General features: G+C 35.7%; 1 protein-coding gene across 1 annotated transcript in view; it reads left to right on the plus strand.

Moving 5' to 3' along the window:
- Nucleotides 1-26908, plus strand: part of Dhc1 (dynein axonemal heavy chain 1) — a 432221-nt gene that overhangs the window by 285885 nt on the left and 119428 nt on the right. The window contains exons 31-34 of the mRNA XM_089098586.1: nt 5284-5414; nt 9001-9149; nt 22251-22420; nt 25800-26026. Of these exons, the coding sequence (XP_088954712.1) occupies nt 5284-5414; nt 9001-9149; nt 22251-22420; nt 25800-26026 (677 nt within the window). The remainder of the gene's footprint in view (nt 1-5283; nt 5415-9000; nt 9150-22250; nt 22421-25799; nt 26027-26908) is intronic.

Consider the following 26908-nt stretch of genomic DNA (forward strand, 5'->3'; position numbering starts at 1 on the left):
ACTTTTAAAAAGGGCACTAGGCCTTTCGATTTCCAATCGAATGATACCTTTCTGAAACAGCAACACTTTCTATAAACACCTTATATGCCCCCAGGGCATAAATTACAACCCTTACCCTAATGTCTGTTAGGGTGGTTCTCATCCTCTAAGACCTAATTTCCAGAACTTTCAACTATGTTAAACAAAAAGGCTATCTCAAAATTTTGATTGGATGTGTTTGGGGAAATGGTGGGCATGAGAGGGGCGTTAGTCGCTCTCCAATCACTTTCAAATATTAAAAATGGCCCTAGCTGTTTCAATTTCCAATCAAATCATCCCTTTTGAAGTTTCTAGGACAACACTTTAAGCAAAAATCTTATATGCCCTCAGGACAAAACTTAAAACCCTTGCCCTGACTGCTTGGGGGGGGGTTGTCATTCTCAAAGACCTAATTTCCAGAACTTTCTACTACGTTGAACAAAATGGCTATTTAAAAATTTTGATTTGGATGTGTTTGGAGGAATGGTGGGCGGGAGAGGGGGGTTATTAACCCTCCAATCACTTTCGACTATTACAAATGACACTAGACCTCTCAATTTCCAATTGAATGAGCCCTTTTTGAAATTTTACGACAACTCTATCTATAAAAACCTTATATGCCCCAAGGGCAGAACTTACAACCTTTGCCCTTGGGGTTTTGGGGAGCTTGTCATCCATAAATACATAATTTCCAGAACTTTAAACTACGTTGAACAAAATGGCTATCTCTAAACTTTGATTGAATGTTTTTGAGGAAATGGTGGGTGTAAGAGGGGGGTTAACTACTCTCCACTCACTTTCAACTATTAAAAATGGCAATTTCAATTTCCAATCAAATGAGCCCTTTTTGAAGTGTCTACAACAACTTTCTATATAAAATTTATATACCCCAGGGCATAACTTACAACCCTTGCACTGAGGGCTCTGAGGGGGTTATTATTCTAAAAGACCTAATTTCAAGAACTTTCAACTACGTTGAACAAAATGGATATCTCAAAATTTTGATTGGATGTGTTTTGGAAAATGGTGGGCGTGAGAGCGGCGTTAGTCGCTCTCCAATCACTTTCAACTATTAAAAAAGGCACTATCCCTTTCAATTTCCAATTGAATGAGCCCTTTTGAAGTTTCTACGACAACGCTTTCAATAAAAACCTTATATGCCCCCAGGGCATAACTTACAACCCTTGCCCTGAGGGTTTTGTGGGGCGGGAGGGGTCGTCATCCTTAAAGACCTAATTTCCAAAACTGTCAACTACTTCTAATAAAATGGTTATCTAATAATTTTGATTGGATGTGTTTGGCGAAAAGATGGGCGTGAGAGGTGGGTTAGTTGCCCTCAGATCACTTTTGACTTTAAAAAAGGGCACTAACCCTTTGAATTTCCAATCGAATGAGCCCTTTTTCAAGTTTCTACGACAAAGATTTCAATAAAAAACTTATATACCCCCAGGGCATAACTTATAACCCTTGCCCTGAAGACTGAGGGGAGTGTCCTGCTCAAAGGTATAATTTTCTGAACTTTGAACTGCATGGAACAAAATGGCCATCTCGAAATTTTTATTGGGTGTGTTAGGAGAAATGGTGGGCGTGGAAGGGGTGTTACTCGCTTTCCAATCACTTTCGACTATTTAGAGTGGCATTTCAGTTTCCAATTGAATGGGCCCTTTTTGAAGTTTCTACGACAGCGCGTTCTATAAAAACCTTATATGCCCCCTGGGCATAATATATAACCCTTGCTCTGAGGGCTGTGCGAGACTTTCCTCCTCAAAACATAATTTCTTTGTGGAAATCAACTACGCTGAACAAAATGGCTATCTCAAAATTTTTATTGGATTTTTAATGGTGTGCGTGGAAGGGGTGTTATTCGCCTTCCAATCACTTTCGACTATTAATAAGGGCACAAGCCACTCTTAAAATGGCACTTAAAAAGGGCAATAGCCCCTTGAATTTCAAATTGAATGAGCCCTTCTTCAAGTTTCTACGACAAAGATTTCAATAAAAACCTTATATGCCCCCAGGGCATGACTTATAACCCTTGCCCCAAAGACTTTGGGGGAGTTTCCTGCTCAAAGGTATAATTTCCTGAACTTTGAACGTCGTGGAACAAATTGGCTATCTCAAAATTTTTATTGGATGTGTTTCTGGACATGGTGGGCGTGAAGGGGGTGTTAGTTGCCTTCCAATCATTTTTAACTGTTAGAAAAAGTACTATCCATTTCAGTTTCCAATCGAGTGAGCGCTTCTTGAAGATCGTACGACAACGTGTTCTAAAAATACCTTCTTTGCCCGCAAAGCATAACATGTAATCTATGCCCTGAGGGTTGTGGGGGATTGTCCTCCTCATAAACATATTTTCTATCTGGAAATCAACTACGGTGAACAAAACGGCTATCTCAAAATTTTGATTGAGTGTGTTTTGGGTTTGATGGGCGTGGGGGGGGGGGGGGCTAGTTGCCCTCTAATCCCTTTCGACTATTAAAAAGGGCACTAGCACTTTGAATTTCCAATCGAATGAGCCTTTTTTGAAGTTTCTAAGACAACGCGTTCTATAAAAACCTTATATGCCCCAAGGGCATAACTTACAACCCTTGCCCTGAAGGCTGTGGGGGAGTGTCCTCCTCTAAAACATAATTTCTATCTGGGAATTCACTACGCTGAATAAAATGGCTGTCTCGAAATTTCGATTGGATGTGTTTGGGGGAATGATGGGCGTGGGGGGGCTAGTTGCCCTCCAATCACTTTCGACTATCAAAAAGGACGCTAGCCACTCCAATTTCCAATCAAATGAGCCCTTTTTCGAAGTTTCTAAAAAAATTCCTTCGATACGAAGTTCCCGGGTATTGAGAAAAAAAAAATAATACATTGTGCCCACATTATTCTTTACCTAGGCAGCGCCATCGCACTGCCTATGATTTCTGTTCGTTTTGGGTTTCACTTATTTATCGATGCTGATTTGCGGTAGCTTCACGCTTGGTAGATTATTTGATTTTATTTTTGCTCATTTTTTGTTTAATGGAGTTCTTTACTTTTCTTTGGAAAACTTATTTTGTGGAAAAAGGTTTTTATTATTAATTTGAAACAAGGATGTTTTAGCGGTAAAGTAAAATACGTGAAACCTGGTAATTTCCTAACTACCTCTCTGGTAATTACCTCTCTGGTAATTTCCTAACTTTCTGGTAATTTCCTAATTTACTAGATGTTTGTGTTTGAAGTATTATTTCAGTAGGCCTATATTGATTTTTTTTTATGTGTTGAACAATAAAATCTATATTGAACATTAAGAAAAATCTTCCTTGTGCCTGTCTAGGTATACAGCTAGAAGCTTCTGCTGATGAACACAGCTAGAAGTTGTGTTCAACCCCCACTGATGGCAAGTTTTTCTAACCTTTTCCTTTTATTATTAAGTATGACAACTTATACGAGTTATTATGCAATAGTTTTTGGAAGAGGCAAGAGGAAATATCAACCTATAAAAAAAAGATACGAACCTAAAAAAGTAAGCTGCCTGAGACCAGGGATCCACGACATTTTTTCGGGGGGGGGGGGGAATAGGTTTATCCGATAAACATGCGTTAGGAGCAAGTTTAATTAACGCAAACCTGCGTTAATGAAATAAATTACACTACTTTAGACGACGTTAGGGGGTCGCGCGCCCCCCTCACCCCCTGGATCCGCCACTGCCTGAGACCAACTCAGCTGCCCATAGTCCTCCTCCCCCTCAATCTAATCGATGTTTTACTCCTTACCTTCTCCCAATAAGTTCCAATGCCCTTTAAATCCTTCTTTATGATTTCTTCCCACTCCATCTATGGTGGAAAGACCCTTTATTTGACCCTTTTTGAAGTTTTAATCTGTGATTTTTTTTTTATGGCTTGCTTCTGATGACCCAGATCTGGGCTTCTTCTGTTGTGGGCCTGTATTTGTTGTGCGAGGGAGACTGAAGGAGGATACATACCGATTTTACGTATCAAGTGACATCTATTTGTAAATAGTAGTCTAATATACAGCTTTTTTATAACTAACATAAATTAGAAATCAAGGACAATTTGGTGCAAACCAGGGGGATACCCCCGCCCCTGCGGTCAGTTTAAGCTGCATCTACGGACTTAGCCAATTTGTCTGTCTGAAACATTTGAAATGATTTCATATCTAAAGATGATGGACAATTGTCTCTTATTAAAGCATATGTCCTCGTCAATAAATCATGGCGAAAGGGCAAGTTTCTTCCACTTTTCTTCATTAAGTTTCTCCCCATTTACACATTCAGTTGTTCTAATTATTTCGATGTTGAAGATGAGCTGCAATTGATAATTTGAAATAATTTTGAAGTGAAGAAAAAATTTGTCGTATTTTAGATTAAAAGCGCTTATGCTTATGACCTACAGCTAACGTAGGTCTAACGTAGGTCACAGCTACGGCTAACCTATTTCCATTTGTAAGTCATAGTTACAGATCCACATTTAAAGTCTTGACGCTTGTAGGCCCAAGCGTTTTGCCGCCCCGTTTTTACGAGATTTTCGGCAAAATCCCCGAAAATTCGGGTATAGTGGAAGTACTGAACTGATAAGCCAAAAGTAATGAAAGAAAGATGTGATACCGAACTCTCAGCTACCATTCTTGTGAGACATCTGACAGTTTATAAGTGACCGCAAAATTTGTGTGTTGTTTTAAAATCACTTTTCTGTGAACAGGCAGCGCGGCGGTGGAGTGCGCCTGGAACTTTGACGATAAATCCCGTCAGTCCAGTTTTTTTAAAGAAAAAAATAACTCAGTGCTGATTTATTGCACCCCCTGGCTTTGTGCGCCCCTAAGCACGGGCCTAGTAGGCGCATTGATAAATATGGGCCTGCTTGGTTACCTTTGCGTGTAAGACTCTAGAAATGAGAATTTAAAAGTCCAAGTAACAGCTTACAGTCCAAGTAACAGTCCACAGTCCAAGTTACAGTCCAAGTAACAGTCCAAGTAACAGATGGTCAAACTACAGCTTAGCAACTAAACCACAATCCTCTTTCTGTGCATATTAGTTTACCTTTAAGAGCACGCTATGAATTCAGATTAATTTAAACTAACTAGCCTTCCTTGCAAGGTTTGTTTTGAAAAAGGAATAATTCGGTAAGTTTTGACGGAAAAAGGGAACTAAAATTCAGAAGCTGAATATGAGAAAAAAAATTCGATTTTTTGGTATCAAAATTGTTTAGGTTAAGGCTTGACTATCATAATCTACGCTTACGAAAATAGCACAGCTTCTTGAATTTTCTATTCCAGATATCACGAATACTTCGTCACCCCGGAGGACACGTCCTGTTGGTTGGAGTTGGTGGATCAGGAAAGCAATCCTTGACGAAATTGGCCTCTTTCATTGCAGGTTACAAAACATTTCAAATAACACTGACAAGGTATTTGCATATTTATCCCTTAATTGCATTATAGTATCAAAATTTTCTTTTTTTTTTACTCTTTTTTTTCAACGGATCTAACTTTAATTTATTAATAGAAAGTGAATGATCTAGCCCAGTGTTGTAATTTCGTCAAACTCCTTTGAGGGGGGGGGCAAAGTTGGATCCATTATTCCCAAATCGAGTGAAAATGACAATGAAAACTGAAAAATTAGACAATTAGGACAATAAAGGTAAAGATACAATAAAGAAAACTGACCAGTTTCTGGGGATGCTTTAATTGTACAGGCTTACCATAATTTTGACAAGATTTTTGAAGGACCTAAGTTTCAGCTGTTGGCACAAACTGGGTCTGGGGGGAAAAACCAAGGTCTGGCACGGGTATTTGCCCTCCTGCCCCAAATCAAATTTCGCCCCTGGTCTAACCTAATGTGGTTTTTATGGGAAGATCTGAGGATAATTTGGTTAATATTTATTTAATTTTTGAAAGGCTGTGTATAATTCGTACCTGGGACCTAAAAAAGGTTGTTTTTGCTTGTTCTTAAGCCAGAGCCTATAGTGTGACTTAGAGGGGGCTCTTATAGTGTCTATTGGAAAAGACCTTCTCGAGTTGTTCAGGCAAAATTTCGTTTCATTAAGCTATGTCTTCTCTCTCTAACGGAAAGCTCTGTTTAGCAGGCATGTGATGGTTCAGTTTCAAATTGAAGTCCGATTAACATCTAAAATAACTTTTAAAGTTTGGCGATTCCCCAGTCCTAATTCTAACATATCTTGTTTGAGTTTTCAAAATGCTTTTCTTGATTATTTTAACTGGGAAATTGAAAAGAGCATGAGTATTCCCCCCCATTTGATTCGGAAAAACACATATTTTTCTCTAGGTTCATTTAAAAAGAAAATTGCCCCTATCCTCCATATTTTTCAAGAATTGACACCCTTGCGGCAGACAAATTGTGTCACATTTACCTACTAACCTTTAACAGTTCTCTCAATAGTAAGGAAGTTGTGCCCCATCCTTTGCTCCTTTCTTGGTATTGATATTAGAAAGTTTGTCCGTGACAAGAGAATATATATATATATATATATATATATATATATATATATATATATATATATATATATATATATATATATATATATATATATATATATATATATATATATATATATATATATATATATATATATATATATATATATATATATATATATATATATATATATATATATATATATATATATATATATATATATATGTATCTTTTTTTCAAATCTGATCATTGCTCCAGGGTGAGTTGACCAAAGTGATATCGAAATGAATTCAGCGATACCAGTTTTCTTGAACTATATTTTTCTAATGAGATATCTGGAAATATCTATCATTTTGAAAATATCTAGAGTTTTACAAATTCAATGTTATGGTAACTCCTAATGCTATTTTTCTTCTCGTTTGCAAGTGTTGGTTTGCTAGCTCCTGACTTGATTGGTATTGAAACCGCGCTTTGACCAATTAGGAGATTCATAACATAGGTTAAACACAGGTTATTAACGTAGGTTATATAATTTTGGGCTTTAATTGACAAAACGCTTTAGTTCAAGCACCATATCACAAAGGACAAGGTCAAAATTTCAGGAAACTTAGCGATTATGAGGAAGCCCTGTAACCAATACCCAACGAACATACTTATTCTAATTTATAAGGTGCTTCTTAAGCTTTAACCTCAATATTTTTTACGAATTGGCGTTGAGCTTTAAAGTCACATTCACAGAAGTTAAACTGGCTACATGATAAAGCCCTCGTAATGTTAGGTCAATCGGTGCTGGCACTAACAATGTCATCATTTTACAGACTATCACATACTTTTTTTTCAGATGTTTTTGCAGGCCTGCTAACATCATTATTTTAAAAGATTGGTCCGATTGACATAACATTTCGCCGTTTGAACATACACTTTTTGTTGTGCATCTATGTACTTCCAACACCGACAGCTAAGTCGAAATTCCCCCCTAGAATTAGTGGTTATGTACATGGAAAGTACTTCAGCAGCAGTTGCGATCATTTCGCTCTCTCACGCTCTTCTTAAAGAACATAAACCCTAATTTAAATTAACATTTTTTTGTTATTTTTCTAATATTTTTTTGTATTTTTTTGTTTTTTTTGCTAATATTTTTTTGTATTTTTTCTCTTTTGAGTAATATGGCTATCAGTAATATTTCTTATTGTGTCTGAAATTCTAAGTTCGATGGACGTGAGTGGAGGAGATATTGTTTTTTCTGAGTTATTTTATTTAACAATAATTTTGCATCAACAAAAAACAAATTCAAAAATTCTACCCCAAGAACTCTCTCCCATAAGGCGAATAATTGATATTGTTAATGTTATTTGGTATCGTTGCTAAATAGTGTTCAAATTGGACCCGTTACTTTTGTGGGACAACTCTAAATCCTGCTCCGTTTCTCTCCTATCCTTTATTGCAATTTGGAATTGTTTTTTTTTTTTATTACTAGGATAATATTATCCTAATGTGTCTCAAACTCCGCGCATTTAAGCATCATTGGGTTGCAGATATCCCAATGTCTTTTCAGAATCGCTAATAAAAATTCTTGGAAGATTTTTTCTCAGTCTTCATTCTTAAGCAACCACTAAAAAAACAGCGGTGTAATTTCGTCAAGATCCGGGGGGGGGGGCAAGTTATAGCCAATTTTCCAGATCCAGTGAAAATGACAGTAAAAACTAAAAAAATAAGCCGTTTGGTACCATAAAGGTACTATTTAGTGCTTTAAAAGTGCTATAAAGGTACTTTATTGTACTATTTAAAGATAACTTATAGTACTATAAAGGTAAATACGTACTAAAATACTGATGTGTTTCTGTTGATGCTTGAATTACGCAGGTTTATCTTAGTTTTGACAAGATTTTGGAAGAAATTAAATTTCAGCTGGAGGGCAAGTCGTGGTCTCAGAGAGGGGGGGACAAAGGTCTAGGAGGGGCAGTTGCTCCCCCCCCTTCCCTGCTCCATAGCAAATTACGCCCCTGCTAATTTTTTTTTTTATTATTCAAAACCGCTTTGACGAATCTAAATATGAAGAGATGCCCACGTGTATCTCTTAATATTTAGATATTCATGAGGATATATATTGAGGATGATTTGGTCAAAATACTTCCAAGCAGGAATAGTAATGATATTTTTATCGTTTATGCTAAAGATGCTATGTACAAAGATATAATTAGCCTTTATGCAAAGGTTTGAATAGGATAAACAATACTTCTCCAGATAAAATATCTTTAATATCTTAAAGATATGTACTTGAGCTAGGTAGTTGGAACTTTCAGTGATTTTTAGGCTTTGATATTTGAATTGATTCCTGAAAGTTCTATTTAATTGGGTCTCTACTGTTCTTAAAATGTCAAAGAAATGTCCGAAAAATGGTTGTTTACCTCAAAATATAATATTCGTTCTGCTATTTTTAATGAACATAATATATTTTCCTTCAGTATCACTTTGAGTAACCTTTCCTTGGAAATTCTTCCTTTTCCTTGAATAGCATGAAGGTGTTTATTAGCTATTGTTCGTGTGCCTTTTTCTAGGTCATACAACGTTGGCAATTTCCTTGAAGATCTTAAGGTGTTATATAGGACTTGTGGAATTCAAGGCAAAGGAACAACCTTCATATTTACTGACAATGATATCAAGGAAGAAGGTTTTTTGGAATACTTAAACAGTGTTCTTTCTTCTGGTAAAATGTCTTCTTATTATTTTTTTTAATATGTTTATGTAGACTTGTCATCTAGGATAAACATTCTCTTTAAAGGGAATTTTTTTAGTGGCTGAATGATGAGTAGTTGAGCTGATTGAAACTTTTAGAGAGCTTCAGGATTTGATATTTCTTAAGAATTAATTAAAAAAAAAATTTTTCGAAAAATAAGTTTTTCAAAGAAAAGTAAAGGCAATTTTAAACTTAACCTCAGGAGATACAAATACCTGTTAAAATTCAAACTCAAAACGACCAGAAATTACTATTAAAGAATAAATGAAACCCAAAACAAACTAAAAGAACTAATAAATTAAACTGAATATTTGATGCATAATGATATTAATTGCTAAAAGCTCATCAGTTCAAAATGTTTCTGTAATTTTAATATTTATTTTCAATATTAAGTACAAAAGAAAACATTTATAATATAATTTGTTTTCAGTAAAGCGCCAATGATATAGTAGGTTTTAGGCTTCTGCAGCGAGAAGATACCCAAACTCTTGTTTGTAGTTATTTTTATTGGATTCACAGTTTATTTGCATATTCAATTTAAGTTTCACTCGTTTTAAGATTTATTTATTCATTTACATTAATATATATTGTATGTTTTGTTTGCATTGATTGTTTATTTAATTTCTGTTCGTTTTAAGTTTCATTTTTACTTTAATAGCTTTTCATATTCAATCTAAGCATTACTCGCTTTAAGATCTATTTATTCATTTATATTATTACTTGTTGTATGTTTTTTGCTATGATTGTTTATTTAGTTTATGTTGGTTTTGGGTTTAATTTATCCTTTAATAGTAATTTCTGGTCGTTTTCAGTTTGAATTTTAACAAGTATTTGTATCTCCTGAGCTTAAGTTTAAAATTGCCTTTACTTTGCTTTGAAAACTTGTTTTTCGGAATTTTTTTTTATTTAATTTTTGTTCGTTTTTGATTGCAAACAGTTTCAAGTTTTTTTGGCATGGGGGGGGTGCTTACTGTCCGATTATTCTTGACTTTAAAAAACGGATCTAGAACTTTCAATTTAGATCGAATGAGGCTTTTATCAAAGTCTATACGATTACCTCTTTGATAAAAACCTTGTATATGAACAATACTACTACTACTACTAACAACTTGCCGTAGCACCAAGCTGCCTGAGGCCAACACAGCTACGCACGCTTCTCCTTCACCCCAATCTATTCAAAGCCTCCCTTTTTGCACCTGCCCACGAAGTTCCCATTTCCTTTAAATCTTTCTTTATGACGTCCTCCCACCCCAGACGGGGACGACCTGCTTTCCGTTTAGCCCTAAATGGTTGGCCGAAAGGAACAATCTTCGGCAATGTGTCATCCTTCATCCGTACAACGTGCCCTAACCACCTCAACCGTTCTTTCATTATAGCCCTAGAGAGCGGTATTGAACTAAATTTTTCGTATAGCCTATTGTTTGAAATACGGTCAGTCAGCCGGGTACCCAGAACAATCCTTAAGCAATTTCTCTGGAAAACATCTAGCAAATCTTCATTCGCTCTTCGGAGCGTCCATGCTTCAGAGCCATATTTGACCACTGTCATCACTGTAGCTTCTAATATTCTAATATTGGTTTGCAGACTTATCTTCCTATTCTTCCAGACTTTTTTTAACTGTGAAAAAACACCCTGAGCCTTGGCTATTCTAGTTTTAACAACTTCACTGCTCCCACCGTCTTTACTAATAATACTACCAAGGAAAGTGAAGCTGCCCACCTGATCAATCTTTTCGTTACCCAAAGTCACTTTTTCACCTTCCCTTACTCCCAGCCTTAATGACTTTGTCTTCTTAACATTGACTTCCTATTCTAGCACTCTGAACTCGCAAAACCTCTAAAAATTCATTCCTTTTGCTCAAACTTTTATCTAGGATGCTTAGATCATCAGCATAATCCAAGTCAAGGAGACTTTTTCCCCCCCATTTGATTCCTTGGTCTCCCATTGCCTTTCCTGTGCTCCTTAAAACAAATTCCATCAAAATAATCCATATAAATGGGGATAGAATACAGCCCTGCTTAACTCCTGATTTAATACAAAACCAGCTGCTAACCTCATTTCCTACCTTAACTGCAGCAGTGTTATTCTTGTACATAGCACTAATCATTTTAATGTATTTGTCTGGTATACAATACAAGGATAAAACCTTTACTAAAGCTCTTCTATCAACAGAATCGAACGCTTGCTCGTAATCTATAAAACTGAGGACCAAAGGTGTTTGAAAACTCAGGCACTTCTCAATTATTAGCCTAAGAGTGAAAATTTGGTCGACACATCTTCTACCTTTTCTAAAACCGCACTGCTCTTCTCTTAAAAATTTGTCTACTGAATCTCTCAGTCTAAAAAGTATCATATTACTAAGGAATTTACTACGCACAGAGATCAAACTAATGCCTCGATAATTACTACACTCACTTTTATCACCTTTCCTGTAAAGTGGCTTAATTAAGGTTTTCCTAAAATCGTTAGGTACTTCCCCTTTTTCAAAGATCATATTCATGATCTTCAATAACTTATTTCTAACCTCAGAGCCACCATATTTAAGAAACTCATTTACCACCCTATCAGCACCTGGAGCCTTATTATTCTTTAATGCTTTTAGTACTGTTGCTAATTCCTCCTCACAAAACAAATCTTCCTTCACATCTAAAGTATCACGAACTTTTTCATTTTCCTCTATATTTTTTCCTGCAACTCTATCTCGGTTAAGCAAGTTCTTAAAATGTTCGACCCATCTCTCTTTAGTTTTTCCTTGTTGCTAATTGCGACTCCATTCCTATCTTTAACTGGGACATGTCCGGATTGACTACTCCCTCTCAATTTGTTAACGTGCCAGTACAATATTTTACTATTATGTCGTCTAGCTGCATCTTCCTGATCCTCAGCAATTTTATCCATGGCCTCCACTTCACACCTCCTTAGTTCATATTTTAATGCTTTCTTCACTTTCTTTATATTCCTTTTATTTTCATATAGTATATCACTCAGATGATTCTTTTAAAAGTCCATTCTCTTTTCTACTAAACAAAAAGATTTTTAAATAATATTATTATATGAAGTCATATATTTCTTCACTAACACACCTTCAGCAACTGCACAGATTATTTTTCTAAAATTATTCCAACCATCTTCCAAATTGTCAAATTTTAAACTCTCAAGTTTAGCATTCAACTGTTCCTGGAAAGTTTCTCTCAAATTCTTATCCTGGAGTCTACCAACACCATAACTTCCCAGGAGGTAGTTACCCTTCCGTTATTTCAGTTTTACATTAACCCTTGACACTGCTAGATGGTGATCTTTACTTTTAACATCAATAACAGCACTCTTATATACCCTAGTATCTTGTATTGATCCTGCCAGTCTTCGGTCTACTATAACATAATCAATAAGGTTTGCTGTCTTACCATCACGTGAATACCATGTTAAATTATGAGCCATTTTACGACCAAACACCGTATTGGTTATAACTATTGACAACAATGAATGGATTGAAAAAATAGCTCCAATAAGGGGGTTTAGACCATTTTACTTGCTGACACAAAGGGATCACGGCTGTTTGGAATTGGCCTTAATAGGAATTTGTGTGCCAAAGCAATTTTGCATCTATCACACAGTATGTATTTTAACCTTATAATTGGATAATTATAATAGATTTCCTATGTGTTCTTCCCATACAAAACCCCTTCCCATAAGTTATAAACCCCCCTTAATAAGTTATGCCCTGTTATGCCCCAGGGCATAACCTACAGCGCCTACACCTGGGGCATAACGGACGACTGTGTCGACACCGGAGTTTTTGTTATCAGAACTTTGAACTATTTTAACAAAATGTCTATCTCAAAATTTTTATCTGATGCATTGAGGGTTTGGAGGAGGGAGAGGGGCTAGTTGCCCTTCAATCTCTTTTGACTCTTAAAAAGTGAACAAGAACTTTCAATTTCCAATCAAACGAGCCCTCTCTAAAGTTTATACGAGCATCCTTCCATAAGAAATAATATGAAGGATTCGGAGAATCCTTAAATTAAAACCCTTGCCCTGAGGGCTTTGGGGGAGTTGTAATCCCCAAAGACCTAATTTCCAGATCTTAAAAACTACGTTTAATAAAATGGCTGTCTTAAAATTTTGATTGGATGTGTTTGGGGAAAAGGTCGGCGTGAGAGGGGGGGTTAGTTGCCCACAAATCACTTTCGACTATTACAAAGGGCACTAGCCCTCGGAATGCCCGCAGGGCGTAACTTAAAACCCTTGCCCTGAGGGTTGTGGGGGATTGTCCTCCTCAAAAACATATTTTATATCTGGAAATCAACTAAGATGAACAAAATGGCTATCTCAAAATTTTGTTTGGATGTGTTTGGGGAAATGATGGGAGTAGGGGGGGGGCTAGCGTCCCTCCAATCACTTTCGACTATTAAAAAGGGCACTAGCCCATTAATTTCCAATCGAATGAGCCTGTTTTGAAGTTTCTACGACAACGCCTTTTATAAAAACCTTAAATACCCCCAGGGCATAACTTAAAACCTTTGCCCTGAGGGTTGTGGGGGAGTGTCCTCCTCAAAAATATATTTTCAATCTGGAAATCAACTACACTTAACAAAAATGGCTATCTCAAAATTTTGCTTGGATTTGTTTAGGGGAATGATAGGCGTCGGGAGGGGGGGCTAGTTGCCCTCCAATCACTTTTGACTTTTAAAAAGGGCAACTATCCCTTTGAATTTCCAATCGAATGAACCTTTTTTGAAGTTTCTACGACAACGCCTTCTATAAAACCTTATATGCTCCCACGGCATGTCTTAAAACCCTTGCCCTGAAGGTTCTGGGGGAGTTTCCTCCTCAAAAAAATATTTTCAAGCGGGAAATCAACTACGTTGAACAAAATGGCTAAATCAAAACTTTGATTGGATGTGTTAGGGGAAATGATGGGCGTGGGGGTGGGGGGCTAGTTTTACTCCAATCACTTTCGACTATTAAAAAGGGCACTAGCCCTTTAATTTCCAATCGAGTGAGCCTGTCTTGAAGTTTCAACGACAACACCTTCTATCAAAACCTTATATACCTCCAGTGCATAACTTAAAACCCTTGCCCTGAGGGTTGTGGGGAGTGTCCTCATCAAAAATATATTTTCTATGTGGAAATCAACTACGCTGAACAAAATGGCTATCTGAAAATTTTGACTGGATGTGGTTGGGGAAATTATGGGCTTGGGGGGGGGAAGGGGGCTAGTTACACTCCAATCACTTTCGCCTATTAAAAAGGGCGCTATCCCTTTAATTTCCAGTCAAATGAGCATGTTTTGAAGTTTCTACGCCAACGCCTTCTATAAAAACCTTATATGTCCCCAGGGCATAACTTAAAACCATTGCCCTGAGGGTTCTAGGGGAGTATCCTCCTCAAAAATATATTTTCTATCTGGGAATCAACTACGCTGAACAAAATGGCTATCTGAAAATTTTGATTGGATGTGTTTTGGGGAAATGATGTGCGTGGGGGGGGGGGGGCTAGTTGCCCTCCAATCATTTTGGACTGTTAAAAAGGGCAATAGCCCTTTAATTTCCAATCGAATGAGCCTGTTTTGAAGTTTCTACGATAACGCCTTCTATAAAAACCTAATATGCCCCCAGGACATAACTTAAAACCCTTGCCCTGAGGGTTGTGGGGGAGTGTCCAACTCAAAAATATATTTTCTATCTGGAAATCAACTGCGCTGAACAAAATGGCTATCTGAAATTTTTGATTGTATGTGTTTGGGGAAATGATGGGCGTGGGGGGGGGGCTAGTTACACTCCAATCACTTTCGACTATTAAAAAGGGCACTAGCTCTTTAATTTCCAATCGAATGAGCCTATTTTGAAGTTTCTACGATAACGCCTTCTATAAAAACCTTATATGCCCCCAGAGCATAACTTAAAACCCTTGCCCTGAGGGTTGTGGGGGAGTGTCCACCTCGAAAATATATATTTTTTTATCTGGAAATCAACTACGCTGAACAAAATGGCTATCTGAAAATTTTGATTGGATGTGTTTGGGGAAATGATGGGAGTGGGGGGGGAGGGGGCTAGTTACACTCCAATCACTTTTGACTATTAAAAAGGGCACTAGCTCTTTAATTTCCAATTGAATGAGCCTGTTTTGAAGTTTCTACGACAACGCCTTCTATAAAAACCTTATATGCCCCCGAGGCATAACTTAAAATCCTTGCCCTGAGGGTTGTGAGGGGGGGTATCCTCCTCAAAAATATATTTTCTATCTGGAAATCAACTACGCTGAACAAAATGGCTATCTCAAAATTTTTATTGGATGTTTTGGGGGAAATGTTGGGGGTGGGGGGGAGGGGGGCTAGTTTCACTCCAATCACTTTCGAATACTAAAAAGGGCACTAGTTCTTTATTTTCCAATTGAATGAGCCTGTTTTGAAGTTTCTACGACAACGCCTTCTATAAAACCTTATATGCCCCCAGGGCATAACTTAAAACCCTTGCCCTGAGGGTTGTGGGGGGTATCCTCCTCAAAAATATTTTTTCTATCTGGAAATCAACTACGCTGTACAAACTGGCTATCTCAAAATTATGATTGGATGTGTTTGGGGGAATGATGGGCGTGGGGGGGGGGGCCAGGTGCCCTCCAATCATTTTCGACTATTAAAAAGGGCACTAGAACTCTCGATTTCCAATCGAATGAGTCCCCTTTGAAGGTTCTATGACAACCCCTTACATATGAAGTGCCTCTGGGAAAAAAAATAAATAAATAATAAATAATAATAAAACATTGGAGCCGTATGGCCTTTACTATAGGCAACGCTACAGCGTTGCCTCTGATATTAAAGAAAACTTTTGTGTAAGTTTCTACTTCCACTTTCTTTATCGTTGCTCCGAAATGGATGGGGTTCTTTGCATTCAAGGTAAAATAAATGCAAAAAGAGACCGCAGTATATCAGGGCTGGTGTAAAAGTGTTTAGAAGCTCAAGCAATAAAAAAGTTGCCTTCGCGACTTAACTGTTGCTATGAATATTTTTGGTTTTATGCTACATCAACTCGACTCTGGTATATCTAGTGGTACGTAATATTCGTTTTAAAGAATAACACAAAAGTGGGAAAATGACTTTTCAGGGATATTTTTTACTATTCAGAAGGAGTTTTTTTTTCTAAGTGAGAAAAGAGGGCATAGCGCATTTTGGAGCGCATATATATCAAGCTTAGCACTATACGTACAAAAACAGTTACATCTTTCCAAAGGTCAAAGTTTTGGAATGATAAGTTAACGCTCTTAGAGCAGTGCTTACCGCATTAGCTGCATGGAGTTTGGCTGCTTTGATCTTTCTCATGGATTATTTTGTACCAGTCCAAGGCTCCTGCACCATTGCTATCCATGGTGCATTTCAATGGTCTGCATTTCTGCCAGCAGCCCCATCAGGTTGTATGAGACTCCCAGGTAATGATACAAATTGATCTGACAGCATTCTAGCCTTTGTTACTCATATGCTATCAAACAGTTCGTGGTAACGAACTGTAAGTAAGGAGCGACCCGGCTCAATGGTAACCGAAACTCTAAAAAACGGAATTTTGGTACCGATAGATACATCAAAAGAATCAAATTTTAATTCTGATTTCAAATATATAAATTTCATCAATTTTGATGTAACCCTTTAGAAGTTATGCGCCTGAGAAAATTGGTCTGGTTTTCAAAAAAAGGAGGAAAGACCCCCTAAAAACTATAGAACCTTAATGAAATTCACACCATCATATTCAGCGTATCAGAGAACCCTACTGTAGAGGTTTCAAGCTCCTATCTACAAAAATGTGGAATTTAGAAATTTTTTGCCAGAAGAAAGATCACGGGTGCGTGTTTATTTGTTTGTTTGTTTTGTTTGTTTTTTTGAGGGGTAATCGTATTGAGGGGTAATCGTACTGACCCAGTGGTCCTAGAATATCGTAAGAGGGCTCATTGGAACGGAAATTAAAAGTTCTAGTGCCCTTTTTAAGTGACAAAAAAAATGGAGGGCAACTAGGCCCCCTCCCACGCTCATTTTTTCTCAAAGTCACCCAATTAAAATTTTGAGATAGCCATTTTGTTCAACATAGTCGAAAATTTAATAAATATGTCTTTTACAATGACTTAATCCCCCACAGTTCCCAGGGGAAGGGCTACAAGTTATGAACTTTGCCCATTGCTTACATATTGTATTGGTTGTTGGGAAGTATACAGATATTTTCAGGAAGAATTTTTTTCTGGTGTGGGGGGGGGGGCTGGAGGAGGGGGTTACTCGGGAGAATCTTTCCGTGGAGGATGTTTCTTTGGGGTAGGGGACATTTCTATGAAGGGGGCGCCGTATTTCCAAGCATTATTTTAAAAACGATCAGAAATTAAATTAAAAAAACAAGCTTTTTCAACTGAAAGTAAGAAGCAACATTAGAACTTAACCAGAAATTATTGCGTATATGAGGGGGTTCTCCCCCAAGTCAATACCTCGCTCTTTACGCTACAGTTTTTTTTAGTGGTTTCAAAAGAACTATCTATTCTAATTAAACGGCTTTTGTGGTTCAGGGGCTTTGTGAATTTAAAAAAAGTTCCACTTTTAACGTAAAGAGCGTGGTATTGACTAAGGGGAGAACCCCCTCATATACGTAATAACATATACGTAATAAAAAAAAAAACAATAAAACAAAACAAGCGATACGGCTCAATAGTAATCGAAACTTTTAAAAACGGAACTTTGATGTCAATAAATTTATCAAAAGAATGGGCTTATAATGCTGATTCTAAATAGTATGAATTTTATTAAGTTTAGTATTACTCATCAAAGGCTACCAGCCTGAGAAAATTTACCTGATTTTTTAAAGAGGGGGAAACATCCCCTAAAAGTGAAAGAATTTTAATAGAAATCAGACCGTCCGATTCAGCGTATCAGAAAACCCTATAACATAGGTTTCAAGCTCATATCTTCAAAAATCTGCAACTTCGTATTTTTTGCTAGAAGAAAAATATACGAATATAGAAGTTCGTTACGGAAGTTAATTTGTAAATTACGTCAGAACCAAATTTAGAGACAGCCATTTAGCAAAAGAAAAGTAAAATTTTTATGCAAATTTTGTTTACTTATTCAATGACGGCGAGCCAAAATAAAAGCTGCATTAACGAAAAAACGATCAGGAATTAAATTTAAAAAAAACAAGTTTTTTAAACTGAAATTAAGGAGCGACATTAAAAATTAAAACGAACAGAAATTATTCCGTATATGAACGGGGCTGTCCCCTCCTCAAGGCCTCGCTCTTTACGCTAAAATTTGACTCTGTCTCACAACTTTATTTTTTAAAACAATAAAAAAAACTTTAGCGTAAAGAGCGAGGCGTTGAGGAGGGGACAGCCCCTTTCATATACGGAATAATTTCTGTTCGTTTTAAGTTTTAATGTCGCTTCTTACTTTCAGTTTAAAAAACTTGTTTTTTTTTATTTCATTAAACAAACTGGCGCTTCTCATGTATGTATGACTTCTCTCAGTGTGGATGCTATACATTGAAATTTAGATTAATAACAAAATGAGATACATAAGCTCTTTAAGAATTCACCAGTAGATACAGCTACACCGATAGCAGTATTGAGTACTTGTAACTTTAAATTATATACAGCAAATACAACCTGTCTTTATTTAGACGGATTAAATTTAAACCAAAAATTTCAAGTAATGTACATAATAAGTAGGTGATTAGAAAATATTGTGTTAAGTTTGAACCTTTGAATAATCTGAAAAATTGTATAATGTTTGTACATTTAATTACTCGAAAAAGGCGACTTTTACATATTTTTTTATTGCACGATTTTTTTTATTATGATTTTTGTTATTTGCTCTTTTCATTCCCCTTGATGGTCGTCCTAGCCGAGTGGATTGGTGCGCTGGATTTAGGATTCCTTTGTCCGAGAGGGCGAAAGTTCGAATCCTAGTGTACCCTTATTTGGTTTGGGACGAGTGTCAGTTGTGTAATTCCGTAAGCTTAGTCAGAGTCGACCCGGCTCTAAATGGGTACCTCGAAAAATATGGGGAAGGTAAACAGGAAGGGTGTGTGAAATCACAGAAAGGTTGGCCTCCAACCCCCCATTGCACTTCCTGGCTTAAGGGCCAAGAAACGGAGATCAGCAACGCCGGTAGGGACTGTAAAATCCGATACCGTATTCTTTACCTTACCTTTATTCCCCTTGAGACCAGAGAAAAACTCTGTTGCTTAACTTTCATGGTTTATGAAGATGTTCTTAAAGTCGTAAACTAAATTCAGTAATAAACTGGTATTCAATTATATTTTCTAAAGTCAAACGAAAGAGACGGAAAATATTATTCTTTTTTCAGTGTTGAAAAAAAAGGAAAAATTAATACCAGAAACATTAAATTGTGTAAACTCAAGCATCATTAATTTGAAGAGACATCACAAAAATTTTGATGCCGAAAAAAACAGTGAAAAAATGTCATTAATAAGGAGGAATAGTAATTAAGAATATGACTACAAACAAAAGAAAAACTGCGTCTGGTATCAAGTTGAAAAGAACTTAAAAATAATGGGCAGGAATTTTGGAAGTAGAATTTAATCAAAGTGATCTAGTCTTTATACAGAATAGTACAAGTTCAAGATACTAAGTTCTATTGAGGAGACGGGATTCATTTTGAAAGAGTCAACTATCTGTTAGACAAAGAGACTTAAATGTTTAATATGTTAATATGTGTCTTTAACTCTATAACTGTCTGTATCTAGATTAAGTTTATTTAAATACCTAATCAAGTCTAAATAGAATAATTTTGAGAGGGAAATGGATACAAACATCAAAGTAACTAAGGTTTTCACAATGATTAACAATGCCTATTACATTAGTTTACATAAGTCTTCAAAAATATGAACTTACTTCTGATTGGTGGATTGTTTTAAAATGACCGATCATAGACAATTCTATCGACTTGTGTTTAATAGCATGCCTTATGGAAAGAAGATGTGAAATCACTAAAATTTGTTCATTGGCAACAGCAAAAGTTTCCTTTTTTATTGTTCGAACAATATTAAAGGTTAGGCGTCTATAACTTGTGCTATAAAAACATGATAACAAGCTATATTAGCATAATTATGGCTGAGCCGAACACATTGGTGCTGATGAGATCAGTTTATTCCCTATCAAACAGTTCGTGGTAACGAACTGTAAGTAAGGAGCGACCCGGCTCAATGGTAACCGAAACTCTAAAAAACGGGATTTTGATACCAATAGATACATCAAAAGAATCATATTTTAATTCTGATTTCAAATATATAAGTTTCATTAAGTTTAATCTTACCCATCAAAAGTTAAGTGCCTGAGAAAATTTGGCTGATTTTCGAAAAAAGGGGGAAGACCCCTAAAAGTTATAGAACCTTAATGAAAATCACACTATCATATTCAGCGTATCAGAAAACCCTACTGTAGAGGTTTCAAGCTCCTATTTACAAAAATGTGAAATTTTACATTTTTTATCAAAAGAAAGATCACGGATGCGTGTGTATTTGTTTGTTTGTTTGGTTTTTTTTTCCCAGGGGTAAACGTATTGACCCAGGGGTCCTAGAACATTATGGGAGGGCTCATTGGAACGGAAATTTAAAGTTATAGTTCCCTTTTTAAGGGACAAAAAAAAATGGAGGGCAACCAGGCCCCCTCCCACGCTCATTTTTTTCCCAAAGTCACCCGATCAAAATTTTGAGATAGCCATTTTGTTCAGCATGGTCGAAAATATGATAAAAATGTCTTTTAGGATGACTTGATCCCCCAAAGTCCCCAGGGGGAGGGCTGAAAGTTATGAACTTTACTCAATGTTAACATATTGTATTGGTTATTGGGAAGTATACAGACTTTTTCAGAGGAGATTTTTTCTGGTAGGTGGGGGAAGGAGCGTGTAGGGGGCTATATGGAAGGATCTTTCCATGAAGGACGTTGTCATGTGGGAAGGGACATTGATATGAAGGGGGCGCCGGATTTCCCAGCATTATTAAAGAAAAAGATCAGGAATTAAATATAAAAAAAACAAATTTTTCAACTGATCAACTGATTGTGATTAAGAGGTCATTTTTAAAGAACTTGAAAAAAAATTCGAACTATAGTTTAAAGAGCAGCGTATTGACTAGGGGGCGAACCTCCTAATATACGTGTTAAAAATTTATGAATATAGAAATTCGTTACGTAAGTTAATTCTAAGTTACGTATATTTATTACTAATAAAAACGTTCGTAAATAAAATTGAACAAGTTTCGAGAAAGCCATTTAACCAAATATAATATGCAAATTCTGTTTAAATTATTCATGTACGGTGAGCCAAAATAAAAACCTGCATTAAATCAAAAACGTTCAAAAATTAAATTAAAAAAAAAAGTTTTTTTAACTGAAAGTAAGGAACGACGTTAAAACTTCAAACGAACAGAACTTATTCCGTATATGAAAGGGGCTGTCCCCTCCTCAACGCCTCCCTCTTTACGCTAAAGTTTGACTCTGTCTCACAACTTTATTTTTTAAAACAATAAAAAACTTTAGCGTAAAGAGCGAGGCGCTGAGGACGGGACAGCCCCTTTCATATACGGAATAATTTCTGTTCGTTTTAAGTTTTAACGTCGTTCCTTACTTTCAGTTAAAAAAACTTGTTTTTTTTATTTAATACCCAGAAGGATGGTACTTCTTCAGTGCCTTTCAACAGGCTGGTTTTTACCGCAGTTCCCAGGGTATCAAGGCGAGGCTTTATGCACTATGCTAGGTCAAAGTATTCTGAAAAATTACTTTCATAAAGTAGCTGAAATGTGTCCTTCAAAATGTATTCTTATTTATTTAGTAATGGATATGAGACAACGACAAACAATCTTAATTCGTAGAATAATTTTTAATTTTGGACTAATCGTATCATATTTTCTTCATTTTTTAATTTTCAGTTTGAAGAAGGCTGATTAACTTTTTTTTAAATAATCAAACCTCCAACTTTTGGCAAATTAATAGGCTCAGTAAGTACTCTTATAGGCTCTTAATCAATTAATTTTGTAGGTTAAGAAATTTTATAGGCTCAATCTAATAGGCAACTTAATCTTATAGGCTCAGTAAGTAGTGTTTTTAATCGAGACGAATTAGCAGATATAGTAACGGAGCTGTTGCCTGTGATGAAAAGAGAACAACCCCGAAAACCTACAACTCCTGAAAATGTTCTTGAATTCTTCCAGTCAAGAGCACGACTTAATCTTCACGTCGCTTTGTGTTTTTCTCCGGTAAGATTTAATCTCATTTTATTTATTTTCTTCCTTCCATTTTTGTATTTCTTTCTATTTGTTATGTTTATTCGTTTCCTTTACCATGTAAACCTCCCTCACTGTTGTTGCTTTCTCATAGCTTGACGTACAACATCTAAAATTGAACATATAAGTTGGTTCTGCGGCTTACAGAGAAAAAAGAAATTTACTTAGAATTCAAATATTAACACATTACTACTATTAATGTACTTGAATTCTAAAAATTAAATAAAAAAGATAAAAAGGGGTTAGAACATGGAAATTAACTTTAAAAAACAACAATGTTTTTGTTATTGAAACGTTAAAATAAGCATCTTCGTTAGCTCAAGCCTGTCAATCGTCTGTCATTGCTCATTTTGGGTACTATTTTTTTTGGGGGGAGGGGATATTTTTTTGCATTATTCTTCTCCTGGGAGAAATTCGACTGCTTAAATTTGATGTCTAATTTACATTAATTCTAGGTTTCAAGTTTGTAATTGTAGGACAATGGAAATAAAACCCTCTTTTTTGTTAACTTACATTTCCCATGAAGAAGTGTATAGCCAAATTATGTTTGAAGCAGTCAAAATATTAGATGTTGATAACATGAACCTGAAAAATACTACCACTTTCGAATTAGGGTCAATTGACCGCTTCTTAGACAAAACAGTTTACTTGATGGCACATTTTAAATTTTTGGTTACTATGGGGTGAGGCTCAGTCACATACGTACGATTTTTGCCGTGGGGGGGGGGGAAGGGATAGAAACAAACACATTATATTTAATATTTTGAATCAGAGATACCGAGAGGTAGGGAAAATTCAGAAATTTGGAGAATTCAAGATTTAAAAATTTAAGGCTGTTATCATTAGCCTATTTCTAACTTATTTGAAGCCGCCTTCGAAAATATGATAAAAATGATGGAGGTACGCTTCTTGAGAAAACGTTAAATATTAGAAAAGGTATAACACAAGGCAAAGAGCAAATAGGAAAAAAGTGTACCATTAAATTCTTCTTTAAATGCTATTCCCAAGTGTAATAATTTTCTCTGCATTTTTTGCAACAATTTTTTGCAATAATTTTTGCAACATTTGAGAAGATGGGTTTTTCACTAATTCGGAAATAAAATTTTCATAAGTGAATCTACAGCTCGATTTTGGGCGTGGGAAGTTTTTTTCCTATAACTATATCAAACCCTTTTGCCCTGGTGCTCAGATTCCCAATCATCCAGTCTTCAGTACACCTCAATTTGGAGTGTAGAAGGTTTTTTTTATGTTACATTTCCACCTCAATTTCTTGGTCCAAAATATTTCAGAACAAGGGTTAATAGCAGTTTGCCATCAAGCGATAGTTTTTTTTAACCAAGCCAATTTGAGTAGAGTAAAATATTTTTATTTACAACACATACATATATAAAATGTCACAAAATAGCGCCCATGCCTGGTGGCATACTTTAGCGCTGAAAATATTGCCAACGAAAACACACAGCCATCCTCTAACTAAATTTTACAACGACGAGAAAGAAAACCATAATAAAAAAAATGCTTAGCTTGTCTTAAGATTGTCTTGTCTTCACCAGTCTTCACCATTTTTAGCTTGTCCAGTCTTAGAAAATCTTAGAAAGTGTTAGAAAGTCGTAGAAAGTGTCACCAGTCTTAGAAAGTGTCGCTTGTTGCTGCCTTTTCGAACTGATGCTGGAATCGAGTTCCAGATTTTTGGCCCAGTGTGACGGATGCTGAATCCCGCTCTCGATGTCGGGCGAATTTCGCACGAAAAGACTGACTTTTACTATGTTCATTCAAAAGTGTATTTAAAAATGTTCACCTCCATTGAGACTGGTATTTTTCTGTCTCTCTTTCTCTTTGTGTATAGTTTTTCATCCTTACAAACCTGCGGCTAAGAGTAGAACCCAGAAGAAGTCCAAAGTGAAAAGACAGCAAGCAGCCGACATGTTTAATAATTGGCGTTTAATGTCCATCTAACTTTCTATTATTGAAAGCAGGGTTGCCACCCTGACCTGGAAGAATTTACTAAATCGGAGAGAAAAAATTTACTAGATCGCATCTGTTTTTACTAAATGCTCAAAAAAAATTTTGCATTTGAAAAAAATGCTCAAAAAAAACTAGGCGAATTTCGCAAAAAAAGACTGACTTTGAATATGTTCATTCAAAAGTGTATTTAAAAATGTTCACCTCCGTTGAGACTGGTACTTTCCCTTTTTTTTTAGCTTCTTTTTTTCTGTGTCTCTTTCTCTTTGTGTATAGTTTTTCATCCTTCTATGTAATATTTTAGTTGTTTATTCTACTATTTTTTCCCGTCGGTAAAAGGTATCTGAATGTAAAGCTGACATATTCGGGGTTTTTATTTTGTTTTATTCACTGTCTTAATTAAAAGTCTTATCTCTTATTTATATATTATTATTTTATTTATAAATTGGAAGTCAATATGGTCTAGAAAAGTTATTTGCGATGTTTTCTGTAGTTGAGTGACATGCTTCGCCCAAGAGCATTAAACTTTTTAATTTAAAATTACCTGGTTTTTCAGCCTGGCACATTTATTGGTAGTTTCCATTATAATTGGTAATTACAAATTTGTTGATCTTATTGCCAGCTGCTTTTTTGGGAAAAAGACACTTTTGTTCCCATTACTATTTATTTATTTCTTTTCTTATTTAAGTTAGCTCCCTCTGAAAACAGTTGAGCCCGTCCAAAACAAGCTTAAATCACCTACTTTGAACTAACAACGAAACAATTATGATACCGAAGAAAGATTAGAATAAGATTCATTAAGAAAAAGCAATAACCTTCGCAGGCCCAGCTGGGCTGAATTCGTATTTCGATGTCAAAACAAAAACAGACAAACATCAATAAATAGGTTTAAAAACAATCATATGCATGAAACGCGCAAAAAACGTATCGTCATTTTATCAAAATCGTAAAAAAGGCAAAAAATTACAAAACATGTATATACATATACTGGTCATGGCATGTCAAAAAAAATAAACAGATAAAAGTAGTAAGTTAAGAGGGGTCACTTATAGCATAAAAACCTGGACAAGAAGAACTAAGACAAGAACACTACAAGAAGAACTAATTAAAAGCGAAAAAAATTTATTTGGAAAATAAACAAAGGCTCGACGAGAGAAGCCAAAACGTAACAAAAATGGACATAAAATTTTTTCATGCGTTTTTTGTGTAAACCCGCCCCCCCCCCAAAAAAAATAGAGTAAAACCCCCTCCGGAAAAAAATCCTGGTTACGGCCTTGCTCATATGTTGTTTTTTTTTTACATATTCTGTCCGATAGGCTTCGCTAATAGTTTTGTACAATCACTTATTTATTTTGTATTATGCCCTTTTATTTTTCATGATTTCCTATAGGTGAGTGACAAGTTTCGCACAAGAGCATTAAAATTCCCAGGTCTTATTGCTGGATGCACAATTGACTGGTTCCACTCCTGGCCAAAAGAGGCTCTAATATCAGTTGCTCATCACATGCTCACGGATTTTCCTGTAGCCATTGAGGAAAACATTAGACCTGGTCTTGAGCAGGCCCTCGGCTGCGTTCAGAACACTGTCACTGAGCTATCAAAAGAATATTTTCAAAGGTAAATTATAAATTATGTATATTTTTACTTATTTTGTAAGGTACTATTATTTTGGTTGTATGAATATATTTTTAATTTTGTTACGAATGAATTGGTATTTGGTTGTATTTACGTAAGGTATCAAAAAGGGCGTAACTAGAATACTAGATTATGCTTCAAACTTCTCTCAAAATTTGGTTAAGATCCTTGAATTTGAATATTATGAATTTAGGGGCTCCCCTTCCCTACCTCCAGCAGTCGTTGGGCTATGTCCAGATACCAAAAGCCAAACTAGGACGCTTACACTTGCTTCCCAAAAAGTATGATTAAGATATAACAACCCGTTTAGGAAGATTATCCAATGACAAACATTTAAAGAGCTCTAGAAATTTCTGATGACAGATGAATGATTGTAAGATTGTATTGTCAGTCTTCTTAAGATTTAATTGCACTGTATAATATTCAATTATATTTATATAAGATATTAAGTTATTTGTTTTTATAGTTATAAATTAATTATTTATCTCTTTGCGCTACATATAACTCAGTATTTAATTCTTTGTATTTTAGTTAATATTTGTGTATCTTATAAAGGAAATGCCAAAGTTAAAAAAAAAACAATAATTTTAAACCTATCATCATAATTTTAAACCTAAAAGTTAAAAAAGTGTCTAGTTTGATATTATATGTATCTTAGTTAATGGCTAAAATTTTTAATACTTTATTTCTTTTTATTGGAAACTAAGTTTGCTCTCTCAGAGCCTTTAACAGCCTTTTTGACACAAGATATAATTACGTTTTTCATTAACTACTTAATTAGTCAATCTATGTGCTTGATTGCGTCAAGGATTGTCTAGAATTCGTTTCTAGAAAAAGACATAACTAGTTTTGTCATGGAAGTAT

Source organism: Artemia sp. Qi Xiang Cuo, chromosome 13 (genome assembly GCF_049724085.1).
Source record: "Artemia sp. Qi Xiang Cuo chromosome 13, ASM4972408v1, whole genome shotgun sequence".
Lineage (NCBI taxonomy): Eukaryota > Metazoa > Arthropoda > Branchiopoda > Anostraca > Artemiidae > Artemia > Artemia sp. Qi Xiang Cuo.